The sequence below is a fragment of the Pelodiscus sinensis genome, chromosome 2 (genome assembly GCF_052426305.1).
Source record: "Pelodiscus sinensis isolate ZL-2025 chromosome 2, ASM5242630v1, whole genome shotgun sequence".
In the NCBI taxonomy this organism is placed as follows: Eukaryota; Metazoa; Chordata; order Testudines; family Trionychidae; genus Pelodiscus; species Pelodiscus sinensis.
In genome coordinates this window covers 73,238,399-73,257,522 of record NC_143053.1, presented here as the reverse complement: position 1 = coordinate 73,257,522, position 19,124 = coordinate 73,238,399, and the positions used below count along the sequence as shown (strand labels likewise).

The 19,124-nt window shown below is 38.6% G+C and overlaps 1 protein-coding gene across 10 annotated transcripts in view; it reads left to right on the top strand.

The window, feature by feature from the left end:
* The window catches only part of ASXL3 (ASXL transcriptional regulator 3), a 161,775-nt gene extending 144,260 nt beyond the window's left edge, over positions 1-17,515 (top strand). For all 10 annotated transcript variants that reach the window (XM_025180831.3, XM_025180832.3, XM_075920751.2 and 7 more), the window contains 2 exons: positions 4,066-6,025; positions 9,165-17,515. In XM_025180831.3, the coding sequence (XP_025036616.3) occupies positions 4,066-6,025; positions 9,165-12,809 (5,605 nt within the window). In that variant the 3' untranslated portion in view covers positions 12,810-17,515. The remainder of the gene's footprint in view (positions 1-4,065; positions 6,026-9,164) is intronic.
* The last annotated feature ends 1,609 nt before the right edge of the window (positions 17,516-19,124 follow it).

Here is a 19,124-nt window from a genome sequence, read left to right as displayed (position 1 = left end):
AATACTCAGTTTCTTTTCACCATTAGACTGAGCCTGTTTTTCAGTATCTGTTCTGCCTTATCTGCATGTTTCTTGTCTGACTAATCTTCTAGCATCTACTATTTTACCCTTCCAGGTCTCTCTTCTGCTTGACTTATATCAAGTGTTTTCATAATGGATTACTGTTTGTCTGGCAACATCCTTACTAGCATTCAGTCTACTTGCTGCTTGCTACCTTGTTTTGACTTGGGTTTTGTAAACTTGTTTTGAATAGGGTTTGGATGGTGTGCCTTCAACTAATTTGATCCTATTAAAATGGAAACTTTTGATTGCTCCAATTCTTTGTGAGCTATTCCTCAAGTGTCTTTTCAGTAAACTGGGTCTCATGTTGGGATCTGACTGATTCTCATTGGGGCTTTTGTTATGACTTTCACTGAGTTATCTGCTTATACATATACCATAGCCTGGCTCTCAAGTTTCATCTAAAGAGAGATCTTCAATAAATTGAAACCCTTTGGGATCATCCTGTTCAAACCTCCTTTTAATTCATAGTTGTAGGCTGTAAGCTGGAGGTCTTCTAGCTATTTGCTGTACTCTGTACATTACATAATATACAGTAAGGCCTCCTTCCTATTTTCTATTTTCTCCATGACCATTCTGGTTCTCTGACTTTGAAATAGTAAATATTTGGTCAATTGATATTCTTAATCGTGACCAGATTATATGTCATTTCACGTACATTAACTTTGCATTTTTAGAAGGAACATGATTGTCACCTGATGAATCCTACTCCAGTGGTCTTATCCCATAATGGCTACCGCTTTTCCTCTTCTCAGAAATTGAACTGACTGTGGTGATGCTCTGATCTCTAGGCACTGACATTAGACCAGTACCCTCTGAATTTTAATGCTGTTTAAAACCCTTAATTAAATGCCAAAATAGTCACATTGATTTCCCTTAACTATGGATTACTGATCGTCCATGTAGCTTTGATGCTTATTTTTAATTTCAAGATTGGCTATCAGACTTTACCAAATAATTCCACATTTATCAGTTATAAGTACTTTCAGTACAGTGAGCACATTTAAGCTACGTCTGCACTGCAGGCTTTTTGTACAAGAACAGCCATTCTTGTGTAAAAAATTGCAGAGCATCTACACTCTGTTCTTGCGCAAGTAAATTTACAGTGTAGTGTCAGAAAACAGGGCTTCTTCCAGAAGAGTTATTCCTCTCCCCACGAGGAATAAGCCCTCTTGCGCAAAAGCTCTTCCACAAGAAGGTAGTGTAGACAGGTAACATGAATTCCTTGCGCAAGAAACCCCTATGGCTAAAATGGCCATCAGAGCTTTCTTGCGCAAGAGAGCGTCCACACTGCCATGGATGCTCTTACACAAAAGCACATGGCAGTGTGGACGCGCTCTTGTGGAAGATCTTTTGCACAAGAAATCTTGCACAAAACAGTTCTAGCACAAGAAGCCTGCAGTGTAGATGTAGCATGCCTGTCAATCTGATACTTTCCATGGAATTGCAGACTTGTTGTCTGTCTCTTTAAGACCTGCCAGTTGTACAGGCTGTTACCGTCTTAAAACCAGTGATCTTAAGGCATTTCTGTGTTGCAATCTGCTTTCTTCATTATTCTCTGAGCCCATGGGAACATCTTTTAAGTCATAATATCAAAAAGAGTATTGCCCTATGTCTTTATTGAATACATACCATTAAAAGGGCATTGTCACATAAAAAAATGGAGTAGATTCAACATATTAATCCCTCCTCCTTTTTATTTCCATTGTATCTCTTCCCTGTCATTGAAATTATTAGTTATAATCTATTTGATTCTTCTGCTGATATATTTTTCAATATTACAATGTTTTTCTTTTATTTATTCTATTTTTTTTAATATATGCAGGGGTGGTGGAATAATTTTATATTTGGGCTGTGATCATGGAAGCCGTACATTTCATTTCAGTTGTTACTACTTCAAACCAGAAAGTGTGGCAGCAACCCCAGCACCACCATTTCCAGTACCACTGTCCATATTACTTAGTGATTGATAGACATTTTGGCTATGTCTAGACTCAAGCCTTTTTTGAAAGAGGCTTTTTCAAAAGATATTTTCAAAAAATCCTCTTTCAAAAAAGAGTCTGGATGCTCTCTTTCGAAAAAGCACAGTTTGCATTACATAGCGCCTTTTTTCAAAAAAGCACTTTCAAAAAGCGTTCTTTCTTGTAAAATGAGGTTTTCTGCAGTCGAAAAAACTGCCACATTCTTTCGGTTTACTTTTGAAAGTATGCATCAGCAGCCTAGATGCAGGGGAAGTTTTTTCGAAAAAAGGCCACTTTTTTCCAATAAAAAACCCCCTGTTGTTTATACACACCCTTTATGTGAAATGCACCAGAATGTGTTCATATGTAACAAGACAGAAAACAAAGTCCTCTTACTGGCTTCCATTTGTGTAGTGCCCTACCCTCTTCCTTTTCTTGAGACTGCTTTTGCTTCTCCATTCAGTTCTTTTTGGTTATTGAGTATTGATTGATTATTTTATAATATTATTGTTATTGCATAGTCATCAACACAATCTGTTCAGAATTCCTAATATGTGCTACTAAAAAGTTGATTCATTCCATGAATACTCTATATTTGGAACTGTTATGGTTCAGAACTAAATGAACTTCCGATTTCCTCTGTCAAAGTTTTGCAAATAATTCAGAACCATTGCTTGCTTTATTTCCTGAAATCCTTCATTCTTGCACATCACTCATTTATTCAGTTACATTGTCTTTGCATTGAATTGAGGATGGACTTCATTCAATCTTATGTTATTGACATAGGATACTCAAGACCATCATACTTCTCCTACCTCCACAGCCTAGCATTTGAGTATTTGCCAGCACTCTAGAGTGTCACATTGCTACTGGGCAGTCACCCATGGTCCATTCCAAAAGGTGCTGAGTATTCTCCCGCCCTATTGCCTGTGTTCAGAAATGAGGTGCTGATGGTCTTGAAGGATCATGTTCTTTTTATATAGTTGCTAAATGTACTTGTCATTTTTCAACCGAAACTAATGACTTCATAATTTTTTCCAATTGTCTGCAACTCTTAGCTGTGTTTCACTTGTATTTGTGTGAAGCAATATAATTTTATATGTAAATAATATATAATATTTTAGGTAACAAAAGGATTAAGAAAATATCCAAAAAATGAAGTGTAACCAAGGGTCAACACTGTAACCTTTTGCACTTTCATCACTGAAGATGCACTGACAATAAATTCCTTATTTATTGTGTATGTAAGAATGATGAAGGTGTTTTTGTAGAGAAATCTGGGGAGTTGTGTGTTCATAGACCTAAATATTAAAAAACTAAATTTTTTTTAATGTAAGAGTGCTGTATTACATGCTTCTGAAATAGAATGGAATCAAAAACATTTGAGCTTCCCACTAATATTTTCATACTTGATGTAGTAGACTCCTGATTGGAAAATAAATGAGGATGAATAGGGGTTCTTTTAATCTTCATTGCAAAAAGCATGAAATGATTAAGAATTTCTAAACGGAAAAGAAACAGTTCATCACCCGGAGGCAAGAATGAGTTTTTGAAGTGCAGCTTTGCCTGCTAATTTAGGCACAAATGATATTAACTGATTTTTTTTTCTGAACTGCTTTTAAATTTCATACCAAAATTGCTTTCATTTGATGTAAACAATTCACCTGCAGTAGTTGCAGTGCAGCATTGTGCTTGCACATGTACATCAGAAGGGGCAATGGAGTATAAATAGAAGTGAATTCTGCATTTTATGTGCAATTTGGATAAATTGTCAATGGTTAATTGTGTTTTTAAAATTTCTGAAGAATTACTGATCAATTGTAATATAAGTAATATAGATAAGGAAATTTGTTTTCCTAATTATATAAAGCCAGATCCTCAGCTGGTGTAAATTGGCATCACTCTGTCTCTCCCCCATTATTTTTAATTAGACAATCTCCTTTTAATGGCATGTATTCAGTAAAAGCATAGGACAAAAATCAAGTAATTGCTTAATTCTGTCTGTGATTCTATGGCATGTTAACTTAAGTGGTTTGTATTTTAGGTTGGGAATGTCCCGAGAAGAATCTATGAATCTTACTGCAGTACAGAATAGTGATGAAGATGAGAATAGTTTACTGTGTGGGGCTTCTGACATGCCTGGTCCTTCTAAACAAACAACTTTTGAAGACCATGAACAAAAAAGCATGAAAATTGCACCTCTTCCTGAAAAAGATTTCTGCCAGTCTCTTTGTAAAGTGGAACAGGTTCCAGTCAAAGATTTAATGGGGGAATCAGATTCTGAGGATATCTTGGTGCCTGATGAATCTGTAATTCAGGAAGAGATTGCTGAGGAAGTTGAGACAAGTATCTGTGAATGCCAAGAGGAGAACCATAAAACAGAACATGAGTTTTCTGAGGAGCCAGTGAGCCCACCTGGTGCTAGCGAAGATGTGGAAGCAGTGCCCCTTGTAGATAACTCTGCATCCTGTGTGGTGATGAATGATGCAATTGATACTTTGTCTCATATTGAAATTAAAGTGGAGTTGAAGTCAGAATGTCCTCAGGAAGACATGTCAGTTGTAACTGATCATCTGGAGGATGGTTTATCACCTGCGCAGTCTGCCTCACCTACAAACTCTGTCAGTGATACAGCAGAGAAGGATTCTGAGTCTACAAAAGAGCTAAGTGCTCCAGAAACACACAAATCTGCTCTACAAGGCTCATTGTTCACTCACGGAGGCATTGCTGTGGATATGGAGCTACAGAGTGACCCTGATGAACAGTTATCTGAAAATGCTTGTATTTCTGAAACTTCCTTTTCCTCTGAAAGCCCAGAGGGACCTTGTATCAGTATTGCCTCTCCAGGAGGTGACACACAATCCACTTCAGAGGAACCTTGTACTCCAGCGTCTCTTGAAACGGCCTGTTCATCTGAGGCATCCAGTGGTGAAAATATTGAAGCTGATAGCCAACAAAAGACTATTGAGGAAAGCCTTCACACACCTTTAATGTCAGAAATATCTCCAGTGTCCACTTCACCTGTAATCTCAGAAGCTTCTCTGACTTCAAACTTACCTTTGACGTCAGAGGCCTCACCAGCTTCTAATTTACCTTTAACATCAGAAACCTCTCCAATGTCTGATTTACCTTTAACATCAGAAACCTCTTCTGTGTCTTCTGTACTTCTTGCTTCTGAAACATCTGCGGCAACCAGTTTACCTTTTCTGTCAGAAACATCTCCAATTTCTAATTCACCACAGAGTGAAAGACTTACTCTGCAACAAAGGAAATCACCATGTTTATGTGAAGAATCCCTTTCCCCTTTAAAAGAAGAAACTTCAGCCATTCCTAAGGCATCTCCAGAGGAAAATCTTGTTGTGCAAGAGAAACAGATTCAGAGTATAACTGAAACTATGAAATTGGGTCCACTAGCAATTATACCTGAAAGTTCAATATTGGAAGAACCCCAAAGCAAAAATCTTACTCATCAGTCATGCAGGTCGCACACTGAAACTGAGAAATCTTATATTGCTTCCATTTCAGAGCTCTCTTCTCCAGAAGTGATCAAAATTAAAAATCACAATGTTCCGCAAAGAGCTGAAAAGAAAGGTGTGCTCTCACCATTAGAGGCATCTGTCGTATCAGAAGGCATAGTGGGGAAAAGCTCTGAACTCCTTCCAGTTAAACCGCATGATAAACTGTATACCTCATCTGTAGAAAAGACTTCATTCTTAGAAGTGTGCAGAAGTAAGTCTCACAAACAACAAAGCAATGCCCAGATCCGGCTGGAAAGTTCCCATTCTTCTAAGTTATTAGAAACCACAAAATCACCTGAAGTAAGGATTGAAAATAGAGATTCAGAAGTCCCAAAGAGGAAGACTGCGGAGCAGCACAGTTTTGGAATCTGTAAAGAGAAGAGAGCTAGAATAGAGGATGATCAGTCTAATCGTAATACTGCATTGACAAGTCCATCTGAGAAAGAGCAGCCACCTAGAGAAGAGCCCCGAGTCCCACCTCTCAAGGTAAAGTGATGGTAAAAGCACACTGAGTCAGAAGGCTAAAGATGAGTTATCTGCTGTTGCTTCTGGATTTGTCTGTTTCTCTTCAATGTTTAGCTTAAGGAAAGAAGCAATTACTAGTACCTTTTCTTTCTGTGTGGCACACTTTGAGTTATTTCTATTGCTGCAAAGGTGCTTGCATGTGAGGGAAAGCAATCCAAATATATATTTGAATATATATCCAAATACAAATAAATTAATGGGCTTTTCCATTATTTCTTACTGTATTTGCTAATTGCTCAGTCTGCAATATTCATGATTAAGCATGATTATCATAGTCTGTTTCTCTTTCTAGTGAGGATTTTAGAAAACATGTAATTGAATAGTCGTGTAACCACATCAAATTGTAGCAGTTACATGGTTATTCGATAGTACCCGGGGTGGAGCTGGCAGCCAGTGCACTTCGAGCCCCCTGCCACTCCACACTGCTATCTCTCTATCAAAGGCAGCAGCATAGGGTGACGGACAGGAGCCTGTCTGTTAGGGGAGCCGGTTTAAAAAAAAAACGGATAGAGAAAGCAGCATGTGGGGCAGGCAGCACTGCAGAGCAGGTACTAGGAGAAGGAGAGCAAGCTTTTAAGACAGCTCTCTCTGCTCCCCTCCTCCCACAAATTCAATATTTCAGCTTCCCTGATGAAACCAACTAGAAAGTAGGGATGTCTATGTGTAGACGACTACATGATTGATTGATTATCCTGGGATTATCTGTTAATCCTGTTGACTACATGAATTTCCCCCTCCCTTGCTGCCTCTGTATTAAGAGTCATCCGGGGGAAGAGGCGGGGGGGGGCAAATTGCTGTGTACACATTTGTCTTTTTTTCAAGTGTTACCTCCGGTTGGAAAGTTCTTTTTAACATCTGAGGACAATCTATTTAATCTGTTCTGTGATATCTTGTCCATTTTAATTTTGTACATGATGCTGATGGCCAACACTTATGTCCAGTGTACTCAGTTCAAGCCACTTGCTGTGCACTGAGTTCTCAGTTATTAATTTATTTGTAACTTCTTTAGTCATTGAACTTTGCTAATTTGACCAGGAGGGCAAATACAGTAAATGGTTTGGTCACAAGTACCACAGCATGGAGTAGCTAACGGTAGTTAATGAGCAAGGATACAGTTGGAATCTTGCTTCAGTGGCACAGAGACTCCAGCCTCATATGGGATTCCAATAACTATCCAATGATAAAGAAAAATAGGGAGAAAAAGGTATTGAAATTATAATTTTAAACTAATGATCAAGAAATAGTTTATATTTTATCAATCTTGATTTTATAAAGTAGATTTGAAAAAAGAATCTGTTTTTGAACTGGAAAGCAAAATGTTTCAAAGTAGTGTTTTAAAATATCAGTGTACTTTTTGAAGTGTCACTAACCCAAGTATTAAACTTCCTTCTCTAATTAAAAAAAAAAAGTAACAAAATTATTCAAGAGATTACTTGTAGATGATGGAACCCTTTGTCTGAAGGTTGCTAGTTCCAACCTAGTTGAAATCAGCAACATTGATTTTTGGTCACTATCTGCTAGATATTCGTTGGTGTAAGTGAAATTACTCTGATCTCATTCCATTTCCCAGATGAGAAGTTTCCACATTACAAAATCACCACCATAACTAGAACTAATTGGCAGATTTGGGAGACTCGAATTGGCTTGTGGACTGAATTGCACTTTCCCTCGAGATCAGGATTGAGGCCCATTGGCAGAGCTGCGTGGGGAGAGTTAACGCTGGCACTGTCAGTGCTGTACTGTGGAGAAATATAAAATTTATATTACTACAGCACTGGTCCTTTTAGTTCCACTGCTTTCTAATAGAAAACCAAATTCATTCAATCTCACACATCATCAAATTTGGGGAAATGGCAGCTCCTATCAGTAGACAGAGCCATCGAAAGGAGATACTGAAACAATGGCAGGCATGTATAAAAACTTCTTTTGAAAAATTATATGTTAATCATATCTTTATTTAATCAATATTTAGCTATATAAGGTGGAGCCACTGACAACCACTTACCTTTCCTGACAAAAATAACCCTGCCATTGTCACAAATCTTAAGAACTTTTTTGTAGCTTTCACTTCCTTTAATTCACTACTTTTCTTGTGAATATTACATAGCTCATTTCTCTTCTACTTTCCAAAAGTTCTGCCTGGCTTGATATATTCAATATAAGTGCATCCCACAGACTGTTCTTGGAGCTTGATTTGGATGTGGCTTCATGACTCTTGTACCCCAATTCTGCAATTATCTGTGCATATGCTTATCTTCGTGTATCATAGGAGTAATCCTATTGATTTCAGTGAAATCGTTCATGGTGTACATTAAACACTGCTGAAATGTTTGCAGGATTGAGGTCTCAATACACAATAGTGAGAAGGTGATACACCATTCAAGTTGTTACTAATAGTATCCTAAAATTAGGATGGAAGGCAGGAAAAGAGACATTTTTGTAATTAACTCCTTTTAGGTTTTAGTCAGTAATTGATCCTCGATATGGTCTGAATTACAGACTCAGAAGACTTTCAGATGCCTCCTAGCTGAAGGAAAGGTTTTTTGGTTGCATTTGCTATTGCAGTATATGTTTGGTTTAACAAAGAAAATGTTAAGTAGTTACCAAGGCCTGAATGCGTTGGAGCGAGGAACAAAAATACTATATGATTATTATTTTTCAAACATTTGCAGTGGATGTTACCTGGGAAGCCTTTTACAGGCCTACTGCACTGGACCTGTTGATCTCCGACTAGATAAAAATGTAGATTAGGAAGGTGTGATGAATTATATCAGATAACCATTATATTTTATTACATTAAATCAACTTTCCCTCTCAACAAAAGGGTAAGTCTATGGAGGCTAATTCCAGGTACTCGTTATTTTTGTTAGAGGAAGATAAAATAGTAAAATGAATATATTGTTAACTTTTAGCATTTTTCTATGTACCTACACTGCCTGGTAACTCTAATCATGGAGGGCAAAGCCAGAAGGGACTATCAGATCATCTAGTATGACCTTTAATTCACTTTATTATCATCCTCTGAACCTTTTAGAAGACAGCTGAGAAATTAAATATATATGATATACCATTAAAATGGTTTTCTTTTTTCTTCTTTTAGATTCAACTTTCAAAAATTGGGCCACCTTTTATCATCAAGAGTCAGCCTGTTTTGAAACCAGAACCCAGGGTTTCCCCAAGTACATCAGTCAGCAGCGGGAGGAACACTGGGGCTAGAACTCTTGCTGATATCAAGGCGAGAGCTCAACAAGCTAGAGCCCAGAGAGAGGCTGCAGCCGCAGCTGCTGTGGCAGCAGCTGCAAGCATAGTCTCCGGAGCAATGGGAAGTCCCTGTGAAGGTGGGAAGACAAGGACACTGGCACACATCAAGGAGCAAACAAAGGCCAAACTCTTTGCAAAGCATCAAGCCCGAGCACATTTACTCCAGACTTGTAAAGAAGCAAAGTCCCAGCTCAGTGCAAAGGAAGGTCCTTCATCTTTAGAGACCTCAACTCCTTCTGACACAAAGATTGAAGTTTCTACTGGTGTCATCATAGTTAATCCTAACTGCAGGTCTCCTAGCAACAAGTCTGCTCACCTCCGTGAAACTAACACTTTATTGCAGCAGTCACTGAACACAGCTACGTTGCCAGAAACTGCAACAGACATATCTGTGCACAGTTCTGATGAAAACATACCTATGCCACATTTGTGTGAGAAAAGTATCTCATCTACCTCCACTGAAAATAACAATGTGCCAATGCTTTATAGCAAACATTCAGTTCCTGTGTCTGCTTGCAGCACTGCTATGTCAGGAACAATTCAAGACCTCCCCTTTGCAAGTTCTGTTGATAAATCCTCTGTTTTAATGTCCATTGACAGTACAAACACAACCATTTCGGCTTGCAGTGTAAACATGCTGAAATCCACCCCAGGGGTTGATACCCAATGCATAGCCATTGTACCAAAATGTATTGATAACACTATTGTTCCAGCCTCTATAGACAGCACAGTCTTGTCAAATTCCAATGATGAGAAAAGGTTGCCAATATCAAGTAGCAGTGCTAATAATGCAGTCTCCAGTCAATATACCACTGTGCCAACTTCATCCATTGCAAGTACTTTGCCAAATCATCTTCCAGGTAGCTCTGTACTGATTCCCCCGGTGGGGACTACTTCTAGATTTTCTTCTGATAAGATAGCCATAACTGGATGCAATGAGCAAAGTACTGTATCCATTAACACTACAGTTAGAGCAGCTTTGAGCTGCAGTGATGCAGCTGCAGTAGTAGACTCTGTTACAAGGCCACCCATTTCAATGTTTACTGGTAATATGGTGACAGTAAGTTCTTACGACAACGCTACTAAATTAAGCGCTGACAACTTAGAAAAAAGTTCTGGACCACGAAACCGAATAGATCTGTCCTGTAAATCTCAACCAGTGAGCTTTACACAAACAGCCATGAATAGGTCTATACCTTGTAAAGTCATTGTTGATCACACTACAACATTAAATTCCAATTTGTCACTGGCTGCTTCCATTGAAAATGCAGAAAACAGCATAGATCTGCAGAGCAGACTTGTGAGGGCAGAAACTGCCTTACAAAATGTAGCATGTCCTCAAGTGTCTGTAATAAGCAGGCCCGAAATAGTCAATAATGAAAGCCTTGAGCACAGTGCTAGCTTCATAACTGTTACATCAAAGCAAGAGGGCAAAACCTTGCAATCAGCTTGTTCAGCTCTTCAAGAAGTGCCTCTTACTCCTCAAGATAAACTAATTGAGGCTGTTGCCCCCAGCCAAAGTTTTGTGGAGCAGTTACGAGGTCCTGCCACCTTTAAAAGTGAAGCAGATGCTGCCTGTGTCAATCAGTATAATACTAATAACAGAATTTGTTGGCATGATGAAGAGGCAATGCATACTGACCAGCCAGTGGTCAGCCATCTCAACCCAAATAAGCATAAAGAATACACAGAGCAGACCTGTTTAAAAAATGTCAAAACAGAACCTTCAAGTTACACGCAAATCTCAGAGTTGCAGTCAAGAAATCTCATTACAAGCATTGCTGTTCCTGTTAAATCGGAAACTAGCGAATCTGACAAGTGCTTTAGAATGGACACTGAAGATTTTACGGGACCTGAAATGCCTAGCCAGACTGCAGAAATAGCCACAAGTGCACAGCCAACACAGACCTCCAAGACATCTGTTACAGATTCAATGGAGGACACTTTGTCATTGACAACGGAAACCCTAAAAAGAGTTACAAGTGCTGGAAGCTCTAGCTGTCGTTTGTCATCAGTTGAGGCCAATAATCCTCTAGTGACACAGTTACTGCAAGGCAACCTGCCTTTGGAAAAAGTGCTGCCGCAGCCCAGATCCGGAGCCAAACTAGAAATTAACAGGCTTCCCTTGCCTTTGCAAACTACCTCAGTGTGTAAAACATCAGCATCTGAGAGAAGTATGGTTGAAAATCCTTCCAGCTCACCCAATGCAGATAGTAAAGGATTTACAGCAGGCAACATTGTCCCACTGCAAATTAGAAAGCGGGAAAACCATCCAAAAAAGAGGATGGCCAGGACTGTGGGTGAGCACACTCAAATGAAATGTGAGCCTGGGAAGCTAGCAATGGACACAGATGTTAAAGTGGCTCCCTGTGTAATCAGTTCCAACGCGAATCCGTTAGGGCACGGTCAGCCATTTAAACAAGAGTGGCTGAGCAAACACGCAGTTCAAAACAGAATTGCTCACAGTCCAGAGATCAAGCAGCAGAAGAGGCCACTGCCTTCTTGCAGTTTCCAACAGAATTTATTTCATGTTGACAAAAATGGCAGTTTTCATGCAGAAGCTAGTACCTCACACAGACAGCATTTTTACCAAATGGCCATGGCTGCAAGAGGTCCCATTCCAACAGCAGCTTTGTTGCAAACTCCTTCAAAAGTCCCATCTGGCTGCAATGCATTTGCTTTCAGTAGGCACTTGGAGCAGAAGAGTTTGGGAGAGGTCAATATTTCTACAGCAGCTCACCAGCTGAGGCTAGGAAGTGTTTTTTCGCCTAATATTCAAGTTAAGGAAGGTGATGACATTGCTAGTGCCTCACAAACTCTACAGAATAAAACATTAGTGCATCCTCCTCCTCCCCCTATTCCAAACACAGAAGTCCCATCTGATCAAAAACAACCAACAGTCACTATGGAAACAATTAAAAGACTTAGTTGGCCTCAGCCAGCAGGCATCTGTAGCAATATAAAATCTGAACCTATTTCTTTTGAGGAAGGTTTAAGCAACAGCTGTGAACTGGGCATAAAACAAGCTTCCTACGATCAGAATGAAGTAAAAGAACAGTTAAAAGCATTTGCATTAAAAAATGCAGATTTCTCTTCCTATTTGCTTTCTGAGCCACAGAAGCCTTTTACCCAATTAACAGCTCAGAAAATACAAACACAGCACCCGCAGCAGCAGCAACAGCTCTGTGGAAATTACCCCACTATACACTTTGGTAGCACAAGCTTCAAAAGGGCAGCCTCTGCCATTGAAAAATCCATTGGAATTTTGGGAAGTGGCTCAAATGCTGCTGCCACAGGTCTGTCGAATCAGAACATTCAGATTCCGGTTCAGAAATTTGCTGACAGCAGCAGTGCAGATGAACTGGAACTGAAATGCTCTTGCAGGCTGAAAGCCATGATAGTGTGCAAAGGCTGTGGAGCCTTCTGCCACGATGACTGCATAGGCCCTTCAAAACTGTGTGTAGCTTGTTTGGTTGTACGGTAGAAACTGAGTCAAAGATGCAGTATCCCTTGTCAGCATGGGAGAGCAGAACAAAGTGGAGAAATTGTAACATTTTAGGCCATTTTTTCTGTTGATGCTTTGCTTCAGAATTTAGTTATTTCTGCTTGCATGACATTCCATGGAAAGAAGAAAAAAAGGTTAAAAAATTTTAAAAATTGCCAACCTGCTACTAAACTTCAATGAGCCGCATTGCTGTCAAAAAGAAAGGATATTAAAATGTCATTCCTAGCTTCTATTTATTTGCACAAAGTGCAGCACACTATTTCCCCACTTATATATTAGAACAGACCCTCTAGGTTATGAATAACAGGTTAGTTGAGCTCTCATGATTTCTAACTGCTGGGGTACTGCATTGCAGAGACAACAAGATAACTAACAACTTGACAAAAGACTGGGTTGGGTGCTGTAGCTTGGTGTTCTGTTACAAATCAGCCTGCAGACCTGCTAAATTGTCTTGCAGTTTTTCTAAGGCAATTGCTTTCCTGAACCAACCTTTACCACCCAGATCTAACTTATAAACAGTCAACCTAGCAAGAGAGAGAGACTTTAGACAGATTTAATTAAGAGAGTTTGCTCACTCCTACACAAAGCATTATGGAGGTAAGGTTTTAACTGTCAGCTGTTCTTGCTGATTCCCTCCAAATTAGATTTGTAAATGGGATTTGATTAGCTGGACCATGTCTAGAATCTTGTTGGTTTTAATGGAGTGTATAGGAAGTAACGATTTCTCCTAGAGAGCTGAGCATACTCTATTTTTCCCCTCTTCTCCCCAAAACTCCCTGTTACATCTATTGAGCTATCTATCCCAAAATGTACGTGGGTCAGATCTAGATAGAAAGCCAAGTTTTGAATTTCGATAGCATTTATGTTCCTAAGGTTGATCCCAAGGTATAATTGATTGACAAGCAATTATAGTTGAATGTTGAGCTGAATAGTAGAAAGTCAGTTATTTTCCCCTCCTGTATGATTCGCTATGTATTTAAATATGTTTGAGAGTTTTGACTTTAAAAAAAAAACTTACTTTCAAAAATGACTTAACACTACCTTCTTTTCTTAAAGATTTCAGACCACTTATAGTATCTCTTATAGACTTGGGAGTAGTGGGGGGGGTTTTAAGGGATACTGCATCTTTTAAATAATCTTCAGTATTTATCCAGTACTGTATTTATGTTGAGGACTATAGCTGCGTTCCAGATGCATTAGCTCACCATAACATCCAGGGATAACAGCAGTAATTTTGGGGTCTTGTCCACCTAAAAGGAAAATATTATAAAGGGATAAGCACATGCAGCTGTTGGAAAGAGGAAAAAAAATCTTCTTTTCTTTTTTTTTTTCTCCAAATTCAAGAACGCAAAATGTGCGGTATGAGTATCCATGCTGACATGTGGCTGTGACCATCCAAACAAATATGAGCATAGAGAACAACGTAATTTTCCCGTTACAGTAGAACCTCACTAATATGTACACCTTACTGTCTGTACAAACAACTGACATTCTGTCTCTAGTTCTCAGTGAAACACATAATAGCATTGAGTTGAGGTCTCACATTACTTAGATTTTAGTATTTATACTATGCGTTTACTGAAACATTCTGAAGTATTGACATGAACAATAAAACTGTCAAATGAAAATACATTAAGTTATCAGTATAATTGTTTATGATCTTTTTTGCTTCCTAATTTATAACTTTTGAATTGGTCTGATATCGTTGCATATTAGTGAGGTTCTACTGTGTATTCAAATTGCATTTAGTTTTTTGTAGGACCATGTTTGCATACATAAAATTTACTGTTTCTTTTGATTGTCTATAAAAATCAGTTGAAATGTTGTAGGAAGTACATTCCAGCCCTAAGAAGTTCTGTGATGCAAGTAGATTGCTGTTTTAATGTTGTAGTGGCCTCTAAGTATTCTAAGCTTCTGCTACCAGCTCCCCTCCTGTCCCACCACATACTTGGGGTTGCTGGCCCCCCATCAGCTTATGGCGGCTGGCTGCTGGCCAACTCCCTCTCCCCTCCGCCCCCCCTTATGGGTTGACCAATTTCTGCTCCTGGCCCCTCTGTGGGGCTAGAGCAGCCCTCTGCTCATGGCGGGCTGCTCCAAGATACCACTTAACGGATATCTGGTAAGCATCACCTGTTAAAGATGATGCTTACTGGGTAATCGGTTACCCATTCACCTCCCTAGTATTTATATGAACCAGCTGAGAGCTGGGAATATTTACATCTGGCTCAGAATTACCTGTCTACCACACATATCGGTGTTTGACTTTACTTGCAATTTAAAATATATTCTACCCGTGACTGGAAAAAAAAGTGTGGCATCCAAAAATGTTATGTTTTGAATGATGGGGAAAGATATGAATAATATGATAAATTATTAATTTGTGTCAATGGCATCTTTATACCATGATCACAGTTTGCATATTTGAGATAAGATAAAATGTTACATTAAAAATTCTTTGTATAAAATGATGCCTAACAACATAACACAATTGACCAAATCCCTTCATGGTGCCAGTCCTTTGACTTCTATTTGATGCCATTAGAGTTTCATTAGGAAAGAACTTGACCCGCTATTTAAAAATATCTTGTGAATGGTGTAAGTCATTCATAGTCATAGAGTAAAATTCTAAAAGCAGTGAGCCTGAGTCTAGCTGACTTTTAATTTGAAAATGGAACGTACGTTCCTAAATCATGCAGGTACTTTTGAAAATTTTGCCCATGATTTTACCGAGAGTACACCTAAGATGAGAAATGAATTTTGGATTGCTCCTGTTTTTGTCTTTTTTTTTTCTGAATTTCAGTCTCCATCTCACTGTAGATTCTAGTAATTGTGCAGCTTGCACTGTTGCGCATTTAAGGTTTATGCACTGAAGAGTGGTGAGAAGCATTACTTAAGAAGACACTTCTGTGTGTTTGTGTGTGTCAGTCCATCCATCCTTCCTGCAGATATAATTTACGCACATGGATTTTTGGAAAATATCCAAAGTTTTTTTTCTTAGTTGCAGCACTTTTGGGAGAGAGGAAGAAAGACTCTTGTGCTCTTTTCTTCCTTCCTTCCTTCCTTTTTGTTAAATCTGTCTATTTTTAGGTGTGTGTAGTTAACATTAGGGCATTTGTAGTGTGTATGTCTGTCTTTGTGCAGAACTAATTTTTGAAGCAGAAATTCCCTTAGTTGAAATAATGTAAAGCAATTGGTGAACTGGGCACTCTATATCAGCATTCTATTTTACCTGATGAGGTTTAGCACATGAAATCAGTTAACTTAAAAATAAAGTTGAGCCATAAAGGAAAAATATATGCCTCTTCTTGATGTGGGCAGTCTGTGTTAGAGTAAGTGTCAGAATGGTCAGATCTTTCAGGGTCCTGGAATTCCTTGCACAGTTTATAAACTGGTGCATATGGTGCTTTGTAATGCAGTTTCTGAATAAAATTATCTTATGCTGCACCTTCCTTCCCCTTACAAACACACGCACAATTTCAGAATAGTTATTGTAGTCTCTACTTTAGCAGTTTCGCCAAAGTGTGGTGAAGTACCAGGAAAAAAGCTAAAAAATGTCATTTGAAGGGATCATCTTAGCTGACACATGTGAACGGCCCTGCTTTAAAACACTGAATGACTTTCTACAGTTTTGTGGCAGCTGCACAGCTGTTTACCTGTTTCTGTAGAACATTGGGGAGGAAGCATAAAACAATATTCAGTGTGGATAATCATGGACCTGTGTAGCTAAATGTTTCTGAATCTAAAAGTCCTGTTGTCTTCAGTCATCATGCTTTTGTCACTGTAAAACCAACAAAAACATTTTTAGTCTAATTTAAAGGAGCTGCTTCTTTTATAGCACATATTTCGCTTTGTACTATATTTGATAGTTACAGAATAATTTAGTCTGTAGAATAACTTTGTTGTATTTGTACTGTTCATGAATGTTACAAGAAAAGTGCTTTACTTTGTTGCCATAATTCTCTTGTACTGCTGTAAAATATTTCTTCTGCTTTACAGAAACCTAACTCAATTCACAGTTTCAGTACAGGGTTTTTTATTATTTTAATTTTGTTTAATTTGTCAGTATTTTGAATGTTTACATCTGTTTGACGTTAGCCATTCAATGCCTTTTAGGGCAGTATTACTCCTGGGCTGTAACAGCAATGTGAAATCAACCCATACTTAGCATGCTTGAGAAACACAGATTTGAGGGAAATCCCTAATATGCATAGATTTTTTTTCATCAACATATGGAGAAGTAAAAACCCTCCTTCAGTCCTCTACCAAAGAAAACATTATTCCCATAGGACATGCTCAGAAATTGTTCTCTAAATCCTTGGAAAGGGGGAATAGATGATTTCAGTGGGGTTGCTACAATTTAATACTGTTATGCTTACTTTGTTACCTGACTAAATGTGACCAAGTGCAAGAAGCATTTTAACAATTTTTTAAAGACAGTGTTTTCTTTAGAATTCAGGGATCATACTTTTTCTTTAATGGTGCTGTTCATTTTTATTTAAAAAACAAAAACAGAAAACATTTGTTGCCTACAATTATGATCACTCATAAAACCATAAATTAAATAAATTCAGTTGCCTCCATATTTTTCTCTCTTCTCCCCCTTTTTTCCTTCCTGGTCCCCTGAAAATAACAACATGGGCTTCAATATTAAAATATTCTGAAAAAAAATAAAGAGATAAAATATATTTGTCAATGTTTTTCTTTTATGCTCAGTGCATTAGGTGGGGTTTTGTCTGTGCTAGTTCATTGAATGTTCCAGTCAGTGAATGAGGAACAGAAGCACAAAATCTATACTTTTTAAAGTTGGTGAGCATTTATGGTATGATTGAGACTGAGCAGCAAGTGATACAGCATAACTGTGGCTATATGGAAATAAAACAGGATGTGAATATATTGAGTTTTAAGTAAAAGATTTACAGAACATAAAGAACAGATTAGCTGCACTATCTTCCAATGCAAGTCCTACGTATGTATTAAGTGTTCTTGGGAATCTGACTGTCAGTGCACTTGAACGCCACAGCCTGTTATGAATACCCCTCTCTCTTTCTCACCAAGAAAGAACTTAAGTCCAAACCTCAGTGGCCCTTGGATGACAGCTTCCCAGTTCAAACCCATTACCCAGTGATAAAACCAGAGTAGGTTTATAAACTGTGCCTCTCATGGAAGGGCGCACAACCCTGCCTGACAAAGAGCTAGCATGAATAAACCTGCAGAGGTGCTTTTTTTTATTTATTCCCCTCTAAGATAGATGTGTTTTCAGTGCCTTATGGGCAGAAGGCCTCACTCTCTCCTTTTACTCAGACTTGGCTCCTGATGTCCACCCAGCTTGCAGTGGAAGTTCCATTGAATTGCAGTATCTTCCTGTAAATAAAATGTTTCCTTCTTGTGGGAATTTTCAAGTGGCAAGGAGTATTGATGGATGTATGGGCTTTGGCCCCCTAAAAGTCCAGGACTTCACTTGGCAAGAATTCACTGGGACAAAATAATGACCACCTGGATTGAAATGAGCTCTTGTGTGTAATCCCCTTTCCTAAATCTCCTCTTTCTGTTGTGGCCTTGTTCTTGGTCTCCTGATAGTGCTCATTTCTGCCTTCGAGTTCTTCCAAGCAGCTTCTTCGATCAAGAAGCTGAGAGTTTTCCTTTACATGTAGTTTAGTTTCCTCAGGCATGTACAACCAATATAGATGACAGTGTAGGATTGAATGTCCCAAAGAAGAGAAATTCCTTCTGAAGAATAACTGATAAAATTCTTGGATTTTAAAGATCTTTGTGTGTTGAATAGTAGGTGTCTCTTTCTGTTAGTCTAAAATTGAAGAGTCCATATCTTGGAAACTATTCTGAACCTTCAACTCAATGCACAGTATAATATGAGGCTCTATGTCAACTAAGTATCCAGGCTTTTATGCACAGATAGGTGAAGATGTGTTTTTTCAAAATGGATTATATGCTTCTCTACATCGTGGAAGTTGTAAACCTTCCAGGATACTGCAGTTTGGGATGCCTATGGCACAAGAGGTGAAGCTAAACCTAAATCCCTTAAGATGTGATTGTTGGAGACCACAATGTGAGCAGTCATGAATAGTGGTTGGAACTAGAGTCAGAAGTCAGGAATGGAAGTGGAATTGGCTTCAATTGAAGTGTTGTGTCTAGTTCTGGGCACCACATTTCAAGAAATATGTGGAGAAATCAGAGAAGGTCCAGCGAAGAGCAACAAGAATGATTAAAGGTCTCGAAAACATGACCTATGAGGGAAGACTTAAAGAATTAGGCTTGTTTAGTTAAGAAAAGAGACGA